This window comes from Nyctibius grandis, chromosome 24 (genome assembly GCF_013368605.1).
Source record: "Nyctibius grandis isolate bNycGra1 chromosome 24, bNycGra1.pri, whole genome shotgun sequence".
NCBI classification, from domain to species: domain Eukaryota; kingdom Metazoa; phylum Chordata; class Aves; order Nyctibiiformes; family Nyctibiidae; genus Nyctibius; species Nyctibius grandis.
Window position 1 is genome coordinate 1,961,776 of NC_090681.1, and position 20,783 is coordinate 1,982,558.

Here is a 20,783-nt window from a genome sequence, read left to right on the forward strand (position 1 = left end):
TTGTCTCTGCCCTGGGGATGGAGGGCTGGGAGAACTGGGGAGAGTGAGACGGTTGATCGAAGGCTCCAGTCTGGGCTGCGGAAGGTAAAAGCACCTTGTTGTTCTGGGAGCCCAGTTCAAACCTCAGACCACCCATGTACAAATGCTGCTGGTGACCCACCGCACCGGGGCTGACACTAGATTGTGCTTCAGTCCTTTTGGTCTCCCAGGGAATCCTTTGGCAACACCCAAACCACCATCTCTCCTGTGTCAAATGATCTTTCTGGGTTTTCCTTTCAGTGCAGAAGGTTTCTACAGGGCCTCCAGAAATGTGTACACATGTATGGGCAGATTGACATATGCTCTTAAATATAAATATCACATAGATGGTCCCCAAGGGGGACATGTACCACGTGGGACGTGACACTTGCAAGCTGGGTTAGGAGCCCGGTTTGCAGCCTGGCATCAGGTGTGTACCGAGCTGTGACACAGCGGGGCAGCCTGCAGGACTGGTGGGCCCCCAAATCCAGCCCTAAATCGCCTCTTTTCCCCCCCAAATCTACAAGGCAGCGTGTCCACGTCCATACATAATTTATACCCAGGTTTTTCTTTTCTACGCTTTTCTTCGCTTGGGGATAATTGCCCCAAAGCAACAGCTTATTTGGGATGAGGCCAGAAGGGGGCTGAGCCAGGAGAGGGGCCAGGCGTGTCACCTCTGCTCTAAGAGACCATTTTCCTGAGTGCCAAACACCTCCAGCCCTTCCAAACCCTGTCCCCGGGGTGCCCTCAGCGCGGCCCAGCTCCTCGGGGTCCCACTGGGGGCATCGCCTGAGCAGGGAGCAGATGTCGGTTAAGCACGAACTCAACAAACCACAAACAAATTTATGCGAGCACCGATACAGCAGAGAGTGCAAAAGCGCTTGCTTTTATTTCTTTTTCCTTTCTTGTTTTCCTTGGCTGCTCCACGCTCCGGCCAGGCTGACACAGAGGCCTCTGTGTTTGCAGATGGCTGCAATCCTTCGTGGGGAAGCCGAGCGGCTCCAGACAATGCGTCCATTGCTGCCGAGAGAGCAGGTGGGGAGGAAACGGAGCATCAGGGGCGCAGCACAACGGCACACAAAAGGAGTCAGCGGGAGGAGGAGCGGGGTATTGTGCAGAAAGCCCTCGAGAGGGGCCGTATCCCTGGCAGAAAAAACAGCTGGTTGGTTTGACAGCTGTGCCTGGCAGCAAAGTCAGCAGCAGTGCCGGCTAATTGATTTATAAATGAGTCATTTGGAAGAGGGGCCATGTAGCATTGCATACCATGGGATGTGACAACAAAAGGAGGCTAGCTTAGACAGTGTGAGAATTAAAAAAAAAAAACAAACAGCTAGCATGACTTTTATTTCTCTTGGCTGCCTTGCAAGTGCCCTGAGATCACCAAGTTGCAAGACTTTCAATAAAACTGCAGGAATTTGCTGCAAGATTAGCTCCCGCTTCAGCGCCAACACGCAGTGTTCAGGGCAGCCGAGCTCTGAAACCGCAGCACGCGCAGAAACGTGTCCCGTTTCCTATGTTTGGGCAAACGTCACACAACAGAAACCACAGATCCGAACTCTCTGTGGCTGCAGGATGCAGGAGGGATTTTCTCCTCTCTGGCGCAGGGTGCAGAACCCAGGCAGCGAACTGCCGTACCAGAAATGTCACCAGACATTCCCAATTTTAGAAACTGTGTGGAAAGGGTGATGGGAAGGGCAGCAGCCACACAGGACCTGACTTTCCCACCTCAAATTAAAGCACCAGACAGGAAAATCCTCTTTCTAGTTGTAAATTGGATGCAAACAATTTGGGCACCAGCAAGACAATAAAGAGGCAAAGATGGAGTCACTTTTCAGGATGCACTTTTTCATGGGAAAAATACTGAAGCAGCATGAGTCACGCTTCAGTGTAACGTGTCCCCGAGCCAGAAAAGCCGTCCCTGGGAAATGAGATAGCTGAACTGGAGCACAGACTTTTGCTTGAATCGGCTCCAGCCCGGGTAGGATAGCAGCAAAGTTACCCTGTGATGATAGATCAGAGGCTTGTGTGAAGAGTGCTGGACAGCTCAGCGAGGTTTAGTTTGGACAGCTCTCAGGGCCGTGACAGGCAGGGCTGGAAACCGCCCTGGACAAGCTAACAGAGGAGCGACTCCTCCACCGTGGCTGGGCTCTACCTGTCAGCCCCAGCAGCACGGTCCCAGGAGGACGCTGGGGCTATGACCGCTGTGGTGCCAGCAAGAGCCAGGCCCTCGGGGATGGGGAGCAACAGCGACAGCTTCATTCAGCGCCTCAGTGACAGCCCGGGAGCGAGGCAGGGGGCTCCTCGCCCAGGGGACTGCCCCACGCAGCCCGCCTCGGCCTAAGGCCTCGGCCCTGCTGCAACCCAGGCCTAGGCAAGGGACGCCCTGGGCCAGGCTCTGCCGCACCCAGGCGCTTGGCTCCCCCTCGAGGCACGGCCGCCATCCGCGGCCCCTCCCGCCGAGGCCTGGGCCCCGCTCCGGCCCGCCCGGCCCCCCTCACCGAGCCCCCCCGCCCGGTGCAGCTTCCCCCGCCCCGGCTCATGGCGCCTCCTTCCCGCCTCTCCCCCGCGGAGGTCTCGCGAGATCAGCCCCGGGTCATGCGCCTGCGCAGTGCCGCGGCGGCGGGAAAGGGGCGGAGCCCCCGCGCCGCCGCCTGACGGATCCGCCGCCATCTTGTTTCTCGGCCGCTGGGCGCTCGCTCTGCTCCGGCCGCCCCCCTCCCCCTCCTTCCCGCCTCCCGCCGGTCGGGCCGGAGGCAGCGCGGACGCCGGGCGGAGGAGGCGGAGGTCGCGGCGCCGGCCGCCCCGGTGAGTGCGCGGGGAGCGGGCGGGAGCGCGGCGGGGGGAGTCGGCGGCCCGTGAGGGGGCGCGAGGCGGGGGCGACCCGAGGGGCTCCCCCCCCCCACACACACACACAACGGCTCCGCTCCGATTGGCAGAGCCGCACCGCACCCGCTGATTGGCCCGCGCCGGGGGAGGCGGGCGAGGGAAGCTGCGCGCTGATTGGATACCGAGGAGCGGACCGGGGAGAGGACAGGAAACCGAACCGTTTCCCCGCGCGGCCCGGGGTGGGGGGGGCGCGCTCGAGACTCGCCCCGCGGCGGCGGGGGGGGGAGCGGGGCCCGGGGCTGGCGGAGCGGCTGAGGCCTGCGGGCAGCCCTCGGGGTAGGTGCTGCCTGAGGGCCGGCGGGCAGGGCCGGGCGCGAAGGCCTTCCCGGGGCCTCCCCGGGCAGCCAGCGGGCGGCGGCAGCGGCAGGCGCGATCTGCCGGGCCCCGACAGGGGATTTGCTGCGGGAGAGTTCGGTTTCACGTGCTGCTGGTGCTGTATTTTACCGTTCTCTGGGGTTTTTTTTGCTCCACAAGCCTCAAGGGGCTTCTCCAGAGTCTGCCCCAGCGCTTGGGGGGAAGAGGGGCAGGAGCCCAGCTGAAAGCAAGTTCTTTTGGGCTGGGTTGGATTTCATTCAGGTCAGTTTGTTCTCCAGCTGCATCATCAGCTGTGCAGGTGTTTGGGGGGTCAGGGCTGCGGGGTGGGCACAGGACAAGCGGGGTGGCAGGACAGCTGTGTGGTGGCAGGGCTGGCTCATGCTTCATGTTGGGTGAGCTGTGGCCCAGGGCTGGCTCCAGAATCTGGAGCTCTGGCAAACTTCAGGTTGCTCACAGGAGAAGAAACAATAGCGCTGGCTTCTTCTCCTGGAATGTGACTCTTCGTATCACCTTTTGAGAGCCTTGTCTTGTTGAGTAAAATGTTCTCACGTACTTATGAATAAATACTTCTTGTCTGTCTCAATAGCTGTCTGAGTACAGGCAATTAAAAGGAAAGTCCCAACTGGCTTCACTTGCGATGCAAACAGTCTGCAAGCACGTGGTTAACTTTTCCTCTAGTCCTACATCCAGAAAATAGACCTGGGTCATCAGACGTCGTTTGCTGCTGTTGCCCTTGGCAGCATTGCGTGTCTTTCCTTAGGCTCACCCGTGCCCTTCTTAAACTAGGTTACGTTTTTGGACTAGGCTATTTCAGCTGCATCTGTGTTTGTCTTCAGTTGAGCCATGCTCTGGCACCAGCCTAAACTTACCTGGGCCCAGCTTACTGCCCCTTAGGCGTTGGTCATCGTGGTGACAACCTGAGGTAATCTCCCATCTGGCATCGCACGCTCCGTCGTAACCACGTTGGGTTTTGTGTCACTGTTTCAAGGGCTTGTTTGAGGCGCTGCCTCGTGCCGGGGCTCGTGGCCTTTGCGCCACTGTGACCACACCGAGGGGAGGATTTGGACAGGTTTTGGGGTGAACGTGGAGTTCTTGATCAAAGCAAAAAGTGGTGCCTTGAGTCAGACCTTGAAACCCCCACGCAGCACAGAGAGCTGTTGGCTCTGAGCGAGGGCTGAGGATCAGGTGTAATCCCGCCAGTTCCCAGGTCGCTGGGTGACCTTGTCATGGATCCTGCACGGCCAACCTGCTCCCTCTCGTTATTTTGTACTTTATAAAGATAAGTTGTGTTCGGCAGCGTAGGTTCTCATGCCGTATGTGAATAATGCGCAGTGACGCTTTCTTAGAAGTGCTGCAACCCGCGAAGTGCAGCGGTGGGTGACAGTTACTGGGTTACGAGCGTTCCCTTCTCCTTGTGTCTTCCCAGTGGCTTTGGAGTTAAAACCTTTCCAGTGGGATTTTGGCAATTCCTGAGTGTTAGCTCAACTGCAAGAGCAAGAGCTGCAGTGATTGAAACAAACCCTTTACTGCAGGGCTTCCCAATATTAATTTGGGTTTTTCTTGCACTGACATGAAGAATTATTAAATCCTGTGAAGGCAGCAGCTGTTCCCGTGGCCGTGCCAGGTTATAGCGGCGTGGAGGAGAGGGGCTTGGTCTGTAGGTGACAGGGGGTGGCGTTGTGGTTTGAGAAAGCACACGGGGATGTGTTTGGCCAGTCGTTACCACTCAGAATCTCTTCGGGGAAGGTGGTGGGCTGCTCGGGGTTTGTTTTGCATACCCCCTGCAAGTACCTTGCATACCTCTAATAGTCAGCATTCCGCAGCTCCCAGGCCCTTGCTTTTATCTGAGGAATGACCCAGGAAGAGAACAAAGCATTGCAAAGTATTATTTTATTTTTTTCAAGACACGCTTTAACCAATTATATTTAATAAATCACCGCGAAGATCTATTTTTAAATTAATCTCTCCTTGCTATCTGATTCAAACCAATTTAATCTGCAGGACTAGTAAAGCGTTGGCTGTGCTTCGTGATAATTTTGCCTCTTCTGCTCCGTACAGAATCCTGCAAGCACATTCTTTTCAAGCAGTAAATTGTATCTCGGAACGCAGCTTGGAATCGGGTGGGGTATTGTTGATAACCTGCCGGGAGTTGTGTGTCTGCACAGGTTAGAATATCATCCGTGCTTCCTAAACGTGCCGCTCCCGACTTCGGATGCGATCCGAGTGTTACCGAGGTGTTCTCGGAGGCGGCGAGAAGCGTGTCGGGGGGGAAGCTGTTGGTTAAAGCTGCGAAGGGGAATCTTTAGCGTTATGTGGCCGAGAGCAGAGGGGTCGGGGTCTGCACCGGGAGGGCGGCCGCCCGCTAAACCGGGGAGTTCACCTGCCCTTTTTCCAGCCCTTGGGTTATTTTTTACTCTCTGCACACACACGGGAGCGTCCGTGCGTTTGATCCAGGTCACCGCGGGGCCGCGCTGACGTTCGCGCTGGATTAGGGCCGGGCAGTGCCGCCGGGTGTTAGCGGCACGTCTCCCGGGGCTGCTCCGGTCCCTCCGCTCCGTGAGCCCCTTCACCGCCCGACTGACCGGGAACGACCCTGCGCCAGTCCGCCGGTTCCCTCCGCCCACCGAACGGGGAGAGCGCTCAGCTCCCTGCCTGCGCAGCGCAGGGCGAGCTGTCCCTGCGGCTTCCCCGGGGAGCCGTACCCGCCTCGGACCGGGCTTTTTCCCGGTTGGAATCGCCGCGGCGGGGGCGCTCCGCCGGCCGCCCCGGGCCGTCGTTCCCCAGCGCCGCGGGGATCACGGCCCCGGGAGCCCCGGCCCCGCCGCGGGGGCTGGGTGCACCCCGCGGTGTAGCGGGCACGGCCGCCCCGCCCGCACGCACGTGCGGCCCGGCCGCGGCCCGCGCGCGGCCCCGTGACCCGCCGGTGCGCGGCGGCGGCGGCGGCGGCGGCGGGGGAAGGAGGGGGGGGGGGGCTGCTGGAGTGACAGGCGCGCGGACCAATCGGCAGCCGCCCCACGACTCCTCTGTGTGTTTGAATAGGAGGCGAGCGGCCAATAGGAGGGGGCGGGGCGGGCGCTGAGGGCCCGGCCGCCGCGCTGCGGAGGGGGGCGCCGCTCTGACCCCTGCGCCGCCTCTCAAGGTAACTTTAAAACAGGAAGTGGACGGCGAGGTTGCGCCGCCGGCGGCAGCCAATGGGCGCGCGGGGCCCCGCCCCCCCCAGGCGGCGCGTAGCCAATAGGCGCGGGCGGGCCGGGCCGGGCGGGCGCAGCAGGGTAGGCTGAGCGGCGGCTGTTAAAGGGGCCGGCGGCCCGGTCCGGCGGGGACGCTGAGTCTCGGCAGGCAGGGGTCAGCTCAAAGACAAAGGGATGGCGGGGAGGCCTGGGCGCCGCCGCCCCCCGCCGCAGCCGCCTCCCGACCGGCGGGCAGGCCCTGCGGCGGCCGCGGCCCGGTAAGTTGATCGCAGCGGCCAGAGCCGCGCTGACTGGGGCGGGGGGCGGCTGCGGCCCGGCCCGGTGACGGGGGAGCAGGCCTCGGCGGCGGGGGCTGCCCACCCGGCCTTGGGGCGTCCCGGCCTTGTGCGGCGGGAGGAGGGGGAGGCGGCGGGGGGACAGCCCGGGGTCTCCCGGGGACGGCGGGAGGCGCCCGCGTCGCGGCGGCCGTTGTGGCCCGGGGCTGAGCCCCCGGGGCGGCGGGTACGGCTGGGGGCACCGCGGAGCCGCGCCCTGCGGGGGGGCCGCGCCGCCTCGGGGCTGGTAACCGGGGGGGTAGGGGGGCACAAAATGGCAGCGCTTCCCCCCCTCCCCGGGGCTGCCGCCGCGCCGCGGGGGGGTCTCCCCGTCTGCCCTTGGCGGGGGCTGCCCGGCCGGCTGGGAGGTGGCCAGCGGGCACCGGTCAGAAACGCGGCTCCTGGGGGGCTACGGAACCCCCGTCACCCCCAAACCGCCAGCCGAACTCCGGACGAGCATGAGCAGCCCTTTGTTTTCCTTTTTATTTTCAAATAAGCCCTGAAGGTCATCGGAGCCCCGCAGCCCAGCGGTGACAGCCGGAGGAACGGGGTGAGAGTGCGTCTTAGCTTCCAAGTTTTCCGGTGTAAAGGGCTTTCTTGGCCATCCCGGTGACACCCCGAGCCGCGGCTGGGCTGGGCTCTTGCAGGGCTTTCGCCGTCAGAGCGGGTTGCTGGAGCTAGGCCTTCCCTCGCTAGCACGAGTGACCTTGAAATACCACAGCTCCGAGTTTCGAGAATGAAGGACAAAGTTTGTTTGCGGCGCTTTGCGCTGAAAAAAAAAAGAATCAAAGTGGAAAAATGAAGCTGCTCCCCATGGCCGAGGGCACTGAGGACACGGAGAATAGTTTGTAGGTTAGGATTAAAGTTAGTTTTCAGCGAGGAGTCAAATCACATTGCAGACATTCCTTCTCCTCCACTCCAGCCGAGAGATGCTAAATGTTGCTATTACCGTCCTTGCCTTCTCGGGGGTGAACTGGGTGACACCGCTTGAGTGTTCTCAGTCCTGCTCTTACCCTTTTTTTTTTTCTGATTGCTACTTGTTGACCTTAAAAGTACCGTTTTAAAAATTAGAGGTGATTACATTGTGCAACTTATTTTTGTAGGAATGTTAGAAAAGTGGGCCCTGGCACATGAACCTGATCTGCACGTCGGTGTCAGCTGCTAACAAAGGACTGCGTCTTGGGGTTGAACTTCAACCTGAATGGCTTTTGAATTTGTTTCAGCCTTCAAGTATTTGGGTATTTTAATTTCAATTAAGACTGGTGAGTAGCATCACCGTCTCAGGCAAAGCTTATTCAACTTTCTGCGGCGTCTGGCGTGTCATACTAGTTTCAATCCGAGAAGGGGCAGAATGAGAAACGTCACCGTAAGTCATCTATTAATAATGGCGGCTGCTCCGGTACGTTAGTGGAATAGCAGTAACTTCTGGAGCAGGCTGTTGGCCAGAATCGTGAGTGTGAAGGTCATTGTTAGCATCTTTAAGCAAAAGTGAGACAAATTTAAGATTTTTTTGCATTGAAATTAGGATGCCTTCAGCTGCTGCGTGCTTTTGAGGGGTGGCAGAAGGTGAGGGAATCTGCAGCTACTGTAAGATGAAATAAATCCTGCACAAGTCTTCGTTACACCCACTGTTTATCATATTTCATTGCTTAAGCTTGCAAGAGGTTGTAGCTGGGTAAGAGCAGGTGCTGCTTGATCTTTCTAGGTCAAGAGCAGCAGCAAAAACCTAAGGCTTTTGGTACCACTGTAAAGGGATTTATTAACAAATTGTACCAGTTCCTGACTTTTTCTTGCAGCACTGTAAGGGAAAGGAAGGTCCTTGGATGCCGTTTCACGCTGCTCAGTGAAGTTAGTCGTGTGTCCTCTCTGCCCCAAAGGTCCCCTGGGCTTTGCTAGTTGTTTTACCTGCTGGAAATGCAGGCTCAGAAACCAGGCTCATCTTCTTGTTTACGGGACTTTTCCATTGCTGTTTTTTTTTGTACTAACTGAACTGCCAGCGCGAGTAGTGAAGGTGTAAAGGATGAGTTTATCGTGGGAAATTGCTGTCCCTGGGTCGAGCACCTCAGTTGCTGGGGGGGAGGAGGAGGATGGCCGCGTGCCTCTCTGCGAGGGTGGTGGATGCCCACAGGAGGTCACCTTTCAAGCTGATGTATTTGGGTTTGTTGTTTGTTTTTTTTTTTTCTTTTTAATCGGACTAGTATCTTGCATTTATATAATATAGTGTGACATCTGTATTTTAATAGTGTGGGCACATGAAGCTGTTTCTTAATTTCAGGGCTTAGTGATCTGCCCATGTCGTAAGTCAAATTTGTGTGGTTGCTAACTTAAACTCTTCAGTTATTATCCTTTGATAAAGAATACAGTTTACCTTATGTTTCAGAAGGTCAAAAAGTGTCACAACTGTTACAAGGGGCACTGACAGCAAGATCAAACCTCGGGATACCTGCCAAAGCTTCCCAGGAGTTACAGGAAGTTTTTTTTGGTTTGTTCTCAAAAACTTAACATTTTCTACGTGCTGAGATCTCACTGGGGGGATTTTCTTCCGTTGTCTGTTTATAACTTGCTCTGCTATTTGGTCACTTCCTGATAAATCAAAACGGGTCACTTTCAGTTGTCTTTTTTCATTCAGTGAAGGTGACCCAGAAGGATATAGATTTGCATGTTTATAATACAGGATCATTTTTTAAAAATAAAAAAATTTTAAAAGAGAGAAAGGCCTGACTGGACCATCTTGTCTGCCTGTTGAGCAGTGCAGCTTGTGCTTCATTTAAGTAAGATCTGATGTCAGGAGGCAAAAGCCTTATGGTTGTTTCTATAAAAATAATTATTTTTAACTTCTGCAAGATGCCGTTTGATAATTTAACATAAAAGTGAGTAAGGGAAGTGATAGGAACACTGAATATTAGAATAATTCCTGTAGAAAAATAACCCTGCAGCCCCCTAAAAGCAGTAAATCTATTTGACTTTTCTACCCAGAATAACAAAGTTCACCAAAGACATGCCCAGTTACAGACTGGTACGGCCTTTCACTCCGCTTTAAAACTGTCACAAGTTCTTGTGAATAACTCCTACTTGTTATTCACGGTTTTTTAGGTTGTGTCTGCTGCTGTCCTGCTGTCATTTGAATCATTAACAGGCGTTTTGCTCATACTTGTACTCCAGAGCAGTAAACATGTATGTTGCGTGATCAGAACTTCTGCTGCCTAAAATACAAAATAAGGGAAATGGGCAAACCAACCCAAATGCTGGTCAGGCCCCTCTTGCAGTAGCCTTCTGGCTTTTGTGAGCTGTTGGGGACAGCAGCCCGAGGTGGTCTCTGCGATGGGTGCCTGGGTGTTGCTGGATACTGAATAGGCACCACCCAAGCTGAAAACTGTCAGTAGATTTTGGAATATTTGAAACGCTTTCTAAATAAATTGAGCCCATCACTTGGTTAACGCTGCTGCTGCCAAAATAGTGCCTAGGGTCCTGAAAATGTTGTATTTTTGCATTTCAACTTTGACTTATTAATACACCATATGCTCTGTGTATTGTATACGTGCAGGGTATGTGACGAGTACTTTTGTGAGTACCTGAAGTCACTGCAGTTGTGAAATTTCATTCCCGTATGGTACAAGTCTGGGTGAGATGGCTCCTGCCTCTGAGAGCAAGGCACCGCCTTCGCATTTCTCACTAGATATTTTTTCTATATAAGTGCAAGCACACGACTAGTCAAGACTGAGACCATGTGATTTTGTTAAGGTGAGTTTGGTATCACTCTTTTTTTTTCTTGTTATCCTCGTTAAGGCTGCTGTTAAAGGGAAGCGAGCAAAATGTGTGTGCACCAGGACTGGGAGATACATTGTGAAGTGTGTAGCTTGTAATTTCTTTTAAATTTATAAAGCTGCGGTACATAACATCAATTTTATGCCTGATTGCTTGAGATCAAAGTTTATAAGGTGAAGTACACGATATGCAGTATTGTTTTGGTATGTGCCAACTGTTTTATCGTGTGAAGCAGACTTGACTAGCTTGAACACACTTTATTTAAAAGAGCTTTTCCATTTCTGCTGGGTGTTTAATGTCGGAGCTGGAGGGGCAGCACGGTTCTTCTTAGACACTTGTTGTTATTTGTCTGGGAATTTTCTTCCTCTGCTTCTTACACGTTGTTCTTGCCTGCCAAAACTGCACTGCAAAGAGCCACTATTTAATAATGTTTCACTGTTGAAACACCAAATATCAAGTGTGACCCTTGTGCTCTTTCATTCAAAGAAGGAAGGAAAGTAAAATAACCAGTGCAAACAGATTATTTGGTTTGCTTTACCTTTTAAAAAAACTACTCCTGTGCTATTTTTTTTGTGGTGTTCAAATATTTGCCGCCTCGTTTTTGACTTGGTGCTGCGCTGCGGAGAGGTCACGTCTCGGTTCTGTGGGATGGTGTCTGGTGTCACGCCGTGGTTCTGGTGGGTTTCTGGTACCAGCCATTAGTGTATTTATGTGCGCTCCCAAAACCCTGCCCAGCCTTAAATACAGCCTGTGCATCTCTTCAGTCTTTCTGTGCACAAATTAACGTGGCTGCTGCTGGACAGAGGACTTTCAGCAGTGCTGTTGGATACATCGTGCAATGCGAATAGAAACTCAATGCTTCTGTAAAAGTAGGCATTATTCCTGATTTTTTTTCCTCCTAAAGGGGTAAAGCCAACTGAAAATCTCCTGCCCGAGACTGCAGCTTGCCATTGTCTGCACTGGCAATTGCCTTTAACTGCTAGGTCACGCTGTCTTCTGTATTAAGGTATGAAACTCAACACAGTTTCTCTGGGTGCTTGTGTGTGTGTTCAGTAAAATGCCTTTGCTGCGCGTGGGCTGTGCTGTAGGATGGTCTCTTGTCCTGTGCAACTGAAGCAGCTTCAGAGACCTGGTTTTTGTTCCTGCCGAGCGTGTAGCACGTGCCCTCCTGCGAGGACGTTCCCAGCGCAGTGCCCGGTGAAAGGTACTGGCTTGCTTGCAGTTTGATGCAGCTCTCTGCAAGATCAGGGCTGTAACTTCATAACAAACTCAGTATCAGGAAGGTTATCTGGCCAATTTCAGCTTTGCGTGAATGAAGGCAGGGTGGTTGCTCTGGCCCTGCCGCCTCCCCTCCAGAGGAGCTGGGATCAGCTCTGCCACTTGCTCTCTCTCCCTGGTGAGTGGGTGGTGGAGAGGCAGCTCTTACCCAGCGTGCCAAAACCCAGCTGCCGAGTGTCCAGGGGTGGGAGAAGGGAGGAGTGAATTCCTGCCGTAGGTGCTGGGGTGGAGAGGGGGAGAGGAGGAGGCATGGCTGTGTGCGGTGCAGCAAACACCAGTTGCAATGCTCTCAGCAGCAGATCAGCAAGGGGAGTGGTGCAAAGCTGGTTTGGCCCTGCTAGCTACTGAAACCAAACTCTGCTGGTTTAACGAGTTGTCTGTGGTGGTGGAAGCGGTAATCCAGATCCCTCTCTCTGACTTTGCAACTGATCTGGGCTTAAAGCAAGTGTTGTGCCTCGCATGAGTGAAAACAGAAGGCGTGCATTGGAGGTATTAGGAAGCTAAAGTTCAAGCAGTGCTTTGAAGATAGAATAATCTGCTAAATATTCTTAGAAAAAAGGGCTAGAAGGCACCTGAAGAGGTCATCTTGTTTATTTTTTTTTTGCCCTGAGGCAAGATCAACTCATCCTAAACACCATTTTGCAGCTTTCTCTTAAAAACCTTTAGCAATGAGTACTCGGTATCGTCCGTAGGTAATTCTGTGCAGCATTTAACTAGCCTGACCCTTATGGTCAATTTTAATTTTATCGAAGAAGAGAAATCTGCACATACACACCTTATCCAGCAGCCTAGAATGATTCTCCCATCAGCTGAAATCAACCACTTATGGTGCCAGCTATATGCTTAGAGGGTTGTGTGTATGTAATATTGGAAGAGGGAACAGATAAAAATAAAACTGAGGAACTGCAGAAGTTTCTTATAATAGCACGTTGGAAGGAAGAGCTTGTGTTTTGAATTACGTTCGTTTTACTGAAAGCCTCTTGAAATTGTTTTTAAAAAGTTGAAAGGTTTTGTTTTCATCAAGAACAGAACTTCAGACTTGCCTAAGTTTGTGGTCATCACCTTTTTCCACTACCTGAAAGGCTACTTTAGATTTTATAGCGCTATTTTATAGATATGGAAGAGAGTTCCCATATCTTTTGGATAAATAAATCTAGTGTTAAAGTCTAAGACTTGCGGTTTTGGCCTTGGGTTTAGCTAGAACTTCACTCATAATTTGTTGCCTGTACATAATGACAGAAGTTTTTATACTTTAATAAGAACAGCAGCATTACTGCTGTGATGTGCTGGAATAATTGTGCTGTATATGTAATGCTATGGATAATATAGTCAATTATGTTTCATCTTTAAAGTGTTCCTGCTTCCTTGTTATTGTGGTGTCGAGTATTGGGGTTTGTTCAAAGCTGATCTTGTGTCCAAAAAACCCATCGTATAAATCTCTTTAAATGTGGTGTTCCCCAGTGCTTGTTCAGGTAATGTTTTATAGGCAAAGCCTTTTCTCTGCTGTCTTGTTGACATACCAGAACTGGAAATGAGTCTCAGCTGGGTGTGTACGTTGAAGCGACTTCTCCTTTCGGAAGGCGTTTGGCACGGGTAGCGATGGCAGCACATGCCAGCCTGGCTCTCTCCGAGCCCCATTCCCAGGGCACACGTTCGCTGGTTTTTCTCATGGAATCATTCAAAACATCAAGAGCCAAAGGCTCGTGTGTCGTAACCCCAGATCCTTGCGTGCTGCGGCTTGTGTCTTTCCTTTTGCTTTGGCAGGGCCAGGCACAAATCTTCTTAGTGGTTCTTCCATCTGCCGTGGTGCTCTGTGCCACACTGTGGCAACATCTTTTTTTTTCACACCTCTACAGCAAGATTTCAGACTTGGTTTGTTTGCCTTTTGCCATTGGTGGCAGCTACCAGTTCTTCATCAGGTCAAAAATGTGTCGTGGAGATGGGGTTTGTGTATGGTTTTGATGGGACTTGAGCTGCGGTGCCTTGTTTCATAGCTGGGAAACCTTCTGTAGAGGATGATCCACTCGTCGTGTGCCCATCTGAGGTTGTGTTCCCGGTGGCCATGTGGAGACCTTCTTCACATGCTCTCTCTTGTCGCTGTGTCAGAGGTCAGGTAAGTTCTCTTGGCAAGTCTGAATAGCTCTTGCAGCTCTCCTGATCAAACCTAGAGCTTTGATGAACAGAAAACGAATACAACACAAAGTCCACGGCATTGGTTTGGAAAAAATGTATGTCTGTTCGCAGTGCCAGCTCCACTGCCAACATGACTCAAGTTTCTGAATTGCATTATTGGTTTAAAACCAGTTTACATAATTGTGCGGGCAAGGCCAGAATTTTAAGGTAGAAGAAGAAACCATCTCAAACACAATTAAGAACTATTTTACACCACCACTGCCACCCCCCAAAGCAAGTAAAAGTAATTCTTGGCTGCAGTTCTGTCACCTTTGTGTTTCCAGCCGTGCTATGCACTTGTGCTGCTTGGCCTTCGTCTAGTGAACATGTAATTTCGAACTGTAATGGAAATAAATTTGATCTTACTTCATGAAAGGAGACTTGGCTGAGAATATCTCTGTTGACTTGAGTAGATCTTAAAGCAGAGAAAATGTACAGTGAATCCAGGTGTGATATCTCTGCGGCAGCAATTTTGGACCATTAGCATGACTTCTCGAAGGCTTGTTTTAAAATAAGATAGCATAGGGCATAATGTTATGCAAAACAAGTGCTGTTGTCTGCAGCACAGAGACAACCTTTCAGTATGCCTTCAACCGCTCCGAGACTAAAGATCGCTGTCGTAGTCCACTCCAGACTGTCTGTATTTTGCGTTTGATATTCTGATACTGCAAATTGCTCTAATTGAAGTCATGAGAGCAGCATCTCACAAAGGGTGCTGGTGTGTGGCTTCCTCTGATGCATCGAAGACTCCTCCTTTGCTCACATTTAAAGTGTGTTACTAAATTCATATAAAACCGTATTTATTCTTCTTGTGAAACTAGTTCTTGGTTGCTAGATTGTTCCTTCTGATTCTGGCAGGATCAGGTGTCTGGCGCTTATTGCTACACAGAGCTCATTCTTTAGATATGCAAGTGTGGCTCTGCATATTTTACTTTTAAATCAAGGGACAGGCTCCCAAAACAGAATGCTACAGTTTTGAGAGTGAGTGCATCAGACTGGAAGTATCACAGGATGCTGGGATTAGTATTTATTCTAAATATTCACTTTTCAGCTCTATGGGTATATTTTTTATTCTTCAGACTTCCAGAGTTTTTGCTAGGTGCTGTGGCATTGGATTTTATTCTTTTCTAGTAAAGATGGTATATTTTTTTTTCTCTATAAAACCAGGAGCTGCATTGCTTGTTTTCTCCTTTTCTGTAACGCTGCTTCCTAATAATTATCTTGTGAGTTTGGTGGGATGTGGATGTTGTAAAACCAACAACATCTTAAGAGTTGTGCGTGGGGTTTTTTGCAGGGGTGGAGCCTTCTAAACCCTGTCAGCGTGGAGGTGGTAAATCCTTATTTGTGTGGTGGTAGAAGCTGGCAGGGGGAATTTGTTTTTGCAGTGGCTGTTTTCAGAAATATTTGTGTGTTTTCCTTGTTTGTAGCCATAATTTAAGGATGTTGAGGCAAACAGTTTGCCTGAGCTTCTGTCTAATTTCTTTTTAGCCTCCGTCTTGCTTCAGATTTAGCTTTTTAAGACGTTGGAGTGGAATATGCTTCTATTGCCGTGTAACGCAGCACTGTGTGAAATGGGCTCTTTCCCATGATGTAAGTCATGGGAATGTGACTGTTCTACATGCAAAGAACCTGACATTTCTGATATCGCCACGCTCTGTGGTACTTGATGATGAATTATTGCCTCCTCCATCGAGAGCCTCAAGGCTTTTTGGTACTTCCCTCTGGCATCCACCGTTTGCATATCCCTTCAGATATTTGGATAAACTTCATTTAGATCTACTCTCCACCCAGCTGATTTTGTTTGGTCGACTTCTTAGTCGAGGCCACCTTGGGATTAACTTAAAAGTAGGCACATCAGAAGCTGTGACATGACCCTCGCTGGCTGGAGAGGTTGTCCTCTGGTTCCCGTTCCCAGGCTTGCACGGTGAGTGGCACTGGCGATGCCCGGGACTGTCCCGTGGCCGTGGCTGGCAGCTGCTGCTCTGCTGGCTCTGGTGGGCTGTTCCTGACCGTTGGTTTTCCAGCTGAAGAGCTCTGAGTACCTGCACCGGTAGAATTGCAACATCAGAGATCTTGGTTTTATTTGTGGTTATGCCGTAGCTTGTGTTTTCAATAGCAGGTTCTTGCTCAAGCATGCAGATCGTAGGCATCCAGGGTGAGACAGCTTCGTTTGACTGCTTCCCCCTTCCCACAGCATTAAGGAAAGAGCACAAACTAGTATCTGTTAAAAAAAGAAAAAAAAAAATAAAAAGCAACAAAAGAGCCCCAACCACAGACGCTAGAGGTGTCTTCATGCTTGCTTTGTGCTCCTCTGAAGTGAAGCTCTTAAGTGTCTGTTGGCTGCCACAGGATTTTGTAAGTTTAATGTTTGTAAAAGGTGTTCTGCTCCGATGAGCAGAAAAGCTCTAATTGCAAAGTGTTGATGGCGTAGTTCTTGAGATGTGCTTGCTAATCTGCTCTGTAATCACCTCCAGGCATTTTATGCGTAGGCTTCAGCTTTTTGGCCTTCAGTTTCTTTTTCCCTTCATCTGGAAACAAAATGTTTGATGTTTGCCTTCACGGAGCATATTCCAGGCTGCGTGGACTGGCTTGGCTGTTGTGAAGCAGGTGTATCCCAGTCTCCCCTGTTCCTACACCCTTATTTCTTGCTATGTGGGAGTTTTTTGGGGGGGTTGGTTGGTTGGTTGCTTGTATCTAATTCAGTAATGTGTCCACGTTGTGAGTCAGTGTGTTTTGTGTGTACGAACCTCATCTAGATTCTTCTGCAAGAGCATCTCTGCATGGCCTGGTTTTTAAGTTGCAGGCTCCTGGGGCTCACGCTGGTAATTTAGCTAATCCGAGGTCAGCGTAGCACCCGTTTGCTTTGATGCAGCATCAGGCACGCCGGTGAGATGACGGCTTTTAAGTGATGTGCAGGGGGAGCAGAAGCACGTCCAGCTTGCAAGGTACGTTGCCCAGCGTCTGGAGACGCAGCATTGCTGGAATCGGCAAGTTCTCCCTGGTTGCGGTTACGCTTTGTGGCAACCAGGTGACACGGGAGATGGACTTTAACTTCTATTATTCAGCAACAAGATGGGGTCAGAGTAGCCAGTTTGCTCATAAAACTTCTGAGAGACCGTACCCTGCTTTATGTGAGTGCAATGAGCATGGGGGTCCTCGGAGCACCTCTCTCCTTCCTTCTGCAGAGAGTTGTGGAGGAAATCTTTAGAGGAGGAAGGATGAAGTATAAGGAAGCTCTAAAATTGCCCTGCAAACTGTGTATCAAAAAAAGACAAACAGGTTTAGATACCAATACTGTGAAATCAGAGGAACTGCCTCCCTGTTAGCTGTGGTGGGCTTATCTGCTGTTGTGCGCTCTGGTATTTTTTTGTTGGCACTAACCCTGACGTGAGGCATTCTTCAGAGAAGAGAGCACAGTTTGCCCTTGGGTGAAGGAACTTACCTAATTGCGCAGGAATGGTTTCATTACTAAAGTTTGTCTCACAGAGCCAACGCTGTAGGTTTGTGTGACAGTTCGGGTGTTTCTCTTTTCCTTACCATCCTCCTCTGATGCCTGTAAGCACCTTCAGCACCGCTTATGTCGCTATATTTTAATGGGAAGAAATTACAGTAGTAATGTTCTGAGCAGTTTTATCCTGCTTAGGCTTTTATTTTGGAGTTTATAGTGATTGCATTCTGTAAGTTTTTCAGAAAATCGACCTATTGGTGACTCATGTTTCTACTCGTACTCAATTTCCTACCAATTATCCTAAACAGTAACTTAAAGTAGCAGCTGCCCCTTGGGTCGAGCGTCAGGCTGTTCATTTTGCATTCTGAAATCAGCCCTGTGTTTACCTTGAAGATAGGAAATTTTTTGTATTCATCGACAGGACTTTTTAAATTATAGATGACTGGAGTAAACCATTTCTAGCTCTTCCTGAAATCAGGATGAATACCGCAGAGGCAGCTGTTTAATGCAAGAAATTTGCTTTTGTGTGCGGTGGTGGTAGAATTTTCCTCCTCTTTGCTCCATTAGCTTTTTGCTTTTTTTTTTTAACCTGTTGTTTCTTAGGGTTATGTAGAGCATTATATTCTAGTACAGCATTTCAGTGGGTTGAATGCAAGTAATTTGTATTTTTAAATAAAGCCTTGAAAAGTGATTTGGCTTGTCTTCGAGATGGATTGCATCTTCAGTTGCAGAAAAGACCCCGTCTGGTGTTAGTGCTGAAATATTGCCAGTACAGAGCAGATTTCAAGGATTAGCTTTTATTTATGTGCCTAAACTATTTTTTTGTCTACGTTTGACAATGCGAATCAAGGCGAGGAGAACCAAATGCCGGTTTAACACTCTCATTAGAGTATTTATCTCTCTGTATTTGCTTATAAATACTTGAAATACCTTAGTTTGTAGGCAGATAGTATTATAATGCAAACAGTTGTTGAAGAGTCATCAAGTAACTTGTCAGTCACTTATTTCCATAGGTTCTGTACCTGGAGTTCTTCCTGTCTCAAACTCTTGATTTGAGAGTGAAAATACGATCTTCTGACCTCCTCTTTGTCATCCCCTGTCAAAATCCCCTTCGGCTCTTCCCACGCCTCCCGCGTCCCCTTCTCACGTTGATGAAAGAAAAATACAACTGTTCAGAGCCCGCCTTGGGAAGCGTAGGCTGCGGGAGGTAACAAACTAATTGTCTGACATGCATCTCTTTGATCTCTTAACAGGATTTTATGGATCATCGTTGCTTTGGAGTAGTAGATTTTGAAAGTACTGGCAAGTGGCCGCTGCCTCCCGTCGGTATTTTGGTGTGTTGTACAGTGTTGCTGTGCTTCCCTTCAGCTTGAGGAGGGACTGAAATAAACCTTTACATGGTGGATGAAAAGCAAACGGGGATTGTGCTTATTTATGTCAGAGCTATATCTGCTCGTGTGGCTTTTTCCGTTACATGGCGACGCACAAATATCTGTGTGTATCTTGAGATCTTTCCCTGTAGAAAATGTAGCACCCTTCCTCTCTTGCAGGAGGTTCAGAGACACAGGGACTTATTGTTTGTACGTGGTGTGTGTGTGTGTCATTCAGGGAAACTTCAAAGCTGCTCTGGGTGACCCTGAGAGCGTTTAACGTCAGTAACTCGCCGGCTTCCTCTGCTTGGCTCACTTGAAGTGAGCAGTGACTCTTCTGGCATTCACCACGACGCTTTCAGTGCATGGGAAGCACCGAGTCCCATCCTGCCGGGTTGTGTCTCAGCAGGTCCAACGTGTGCGTGTGCTTTTGGCACGTCTCCCTCGTCCTTCCAGGCTGCGATCCCTGTTGGGAATCCTGCCGAAGCCGTGCGCTCCTGTCGTGCAGGGGAAGCCAGCAAGGCTGGTCGTGGTGTTCCAAGGGATTCCAAGTTGTGCATCTGACTTCATTTTCATACTAACTAGAGCTGTTGGTTCTTTTTTTTTTTTCATGTTCTTTTTCAATCTTTAGGAAAATCAACAAAATTAAGAAAAACACTTCCAGAGGCTGTGAGTGTCTCTGCATTGTTGCTGTGAGACCTGGACTGGCATATCTATCTCCAGAGCGATTAGCCAGGCTGGCCCCTTCCTGTATTCTTGGGACTTGGAGGCAATCTCTGGGAGCCTTTGACTCCTGCCTTGCTCCCTCCTTGCCTCATTGCTAACGCTTCTTTTTGTTTCTCCCAGCTACCAGGATGTCCACGGATGGTGGCTTCGGCACAGCTAGCAATAGCGATGCCCAGCAAAGCCTCCAGTCCTTCTGGCCACGAGTCATGGAGGAGATACGCAACCTGACAGTGGTGAGTGTCCTCCTCGGCTGTGTTATTTCTGAAGAACTGACAGTGAAAAGTGCCTGGTAATGTCTGGTAGCAAAATAAACCTCAGCTTGAACATATTCCTGCGGCTTATGGGACCCAGTAGAGTTGGCTATTTACACACTGCAAGGTGGCCTTAAGAGCTGATTAATAATCATTCAGCCAGGCTTTTCGCTGTTGGCTGCAACTGCCAAAACTTGAGATATAAATGGAATGGAGCTGATTCATAACATAATGACATGTAATAGTCATACCTGCAGCTCTTTGTGGACTAAACAAGAAGACAAAGTTGATTCAACGGTTCTTTTAACAGGCTAAATAATGACCGTGGCTGCTTTCTAGAGGATTGCAGAGGAATTATCTTCTGTTTGGGGGTGAAAGGGAAGTGATTTTAAAATAGCTATACCTAGAAGTGTAGCTGCCATAAGCTGTTTTAGCTAACAGAAGACTGAGGGATTTGAGAATATACCTCACCTTGTACTATGTGGGCTGTTTAACTGCTGTTGGAATTCTGTAGTACAAAATGTGTGACCAGCATGTGAGGGAACCCTTATCCACACCAAAGGACAAGCCACATCAGTACACCCTGGGAGATGTTACTGTTCAAAATACGACTTAGACTTTTCCTCCTTCATAAATTCAAACACTTGGCTATTGGAGGACAGTTACAATGTTGTGAATAAATTTTTGGCTCTAGACTTTTGTGTAGAACTATTATGCCCTCTTTCAGAACCGTCTCCTTTGACAAGCCTGAAGTTCTGAAAATCACTTGAATGCCAAGCGCATCGTTACCACCTGCTTTATTAATTTAAAGACATTTGATTACAAAAATCATGCATAGGCTGAGAATAAGAATTGGACTAAGTAGCTTCTGTTTTTTTCCCATCTCCAAAAGAGCCGTGCCTGAGAACAAGGGCATATAATAAAAATGACTTTGCAAGAGAGATTGATAATGACTGTGATATAGTGGTCCTGAAAGCACACTCCTGTGCTTTTAGTATAACTGCAAACAAAAGAACTCCAGTGGAAGACAGGCTGTTCAAAGTAGAAAA

General features: G+C 50.2%; 1 protein-coding gene across 3 annotated transcripts in view; it reads left to right on the top strand.

Annotated features, from left to right (window-relative positions):
• The first annotated feature begins 2,646 nt into the window (after positions 1 to 2,646).
• NFYC (nuclear transcription factor Y subunit gamma) overlaps positions 2,647 to 20,783 on the top strand; it is a 35,014-nt gene continuing 16,877 nt past the window's right edge. Inside the window, exons 1-2 of one of the 3 annotated variants that reach the window (XM_068417613.1) lie at positions 2,647 to 2,823; positions 19,604 to 19,716. In XM_068417613.1, coding sequence (XP_068273714.1) covers positions 19,612 to 19,716 — 105 coding nt within the window. In that variant the 5' untranslated portion in view covers positions 2,647 to 2,823; positions 19,604 to 19,611. Of the gene's footprint in view, positions 2,824 to 6,536; positions 6,668 to 19,603; positions 19,717 to 20,783 lie in introns of those variants that run through there. The other 2 variants (XM_068417615.1, XM_068417614.1) reach the window with 2 other exon arrangements.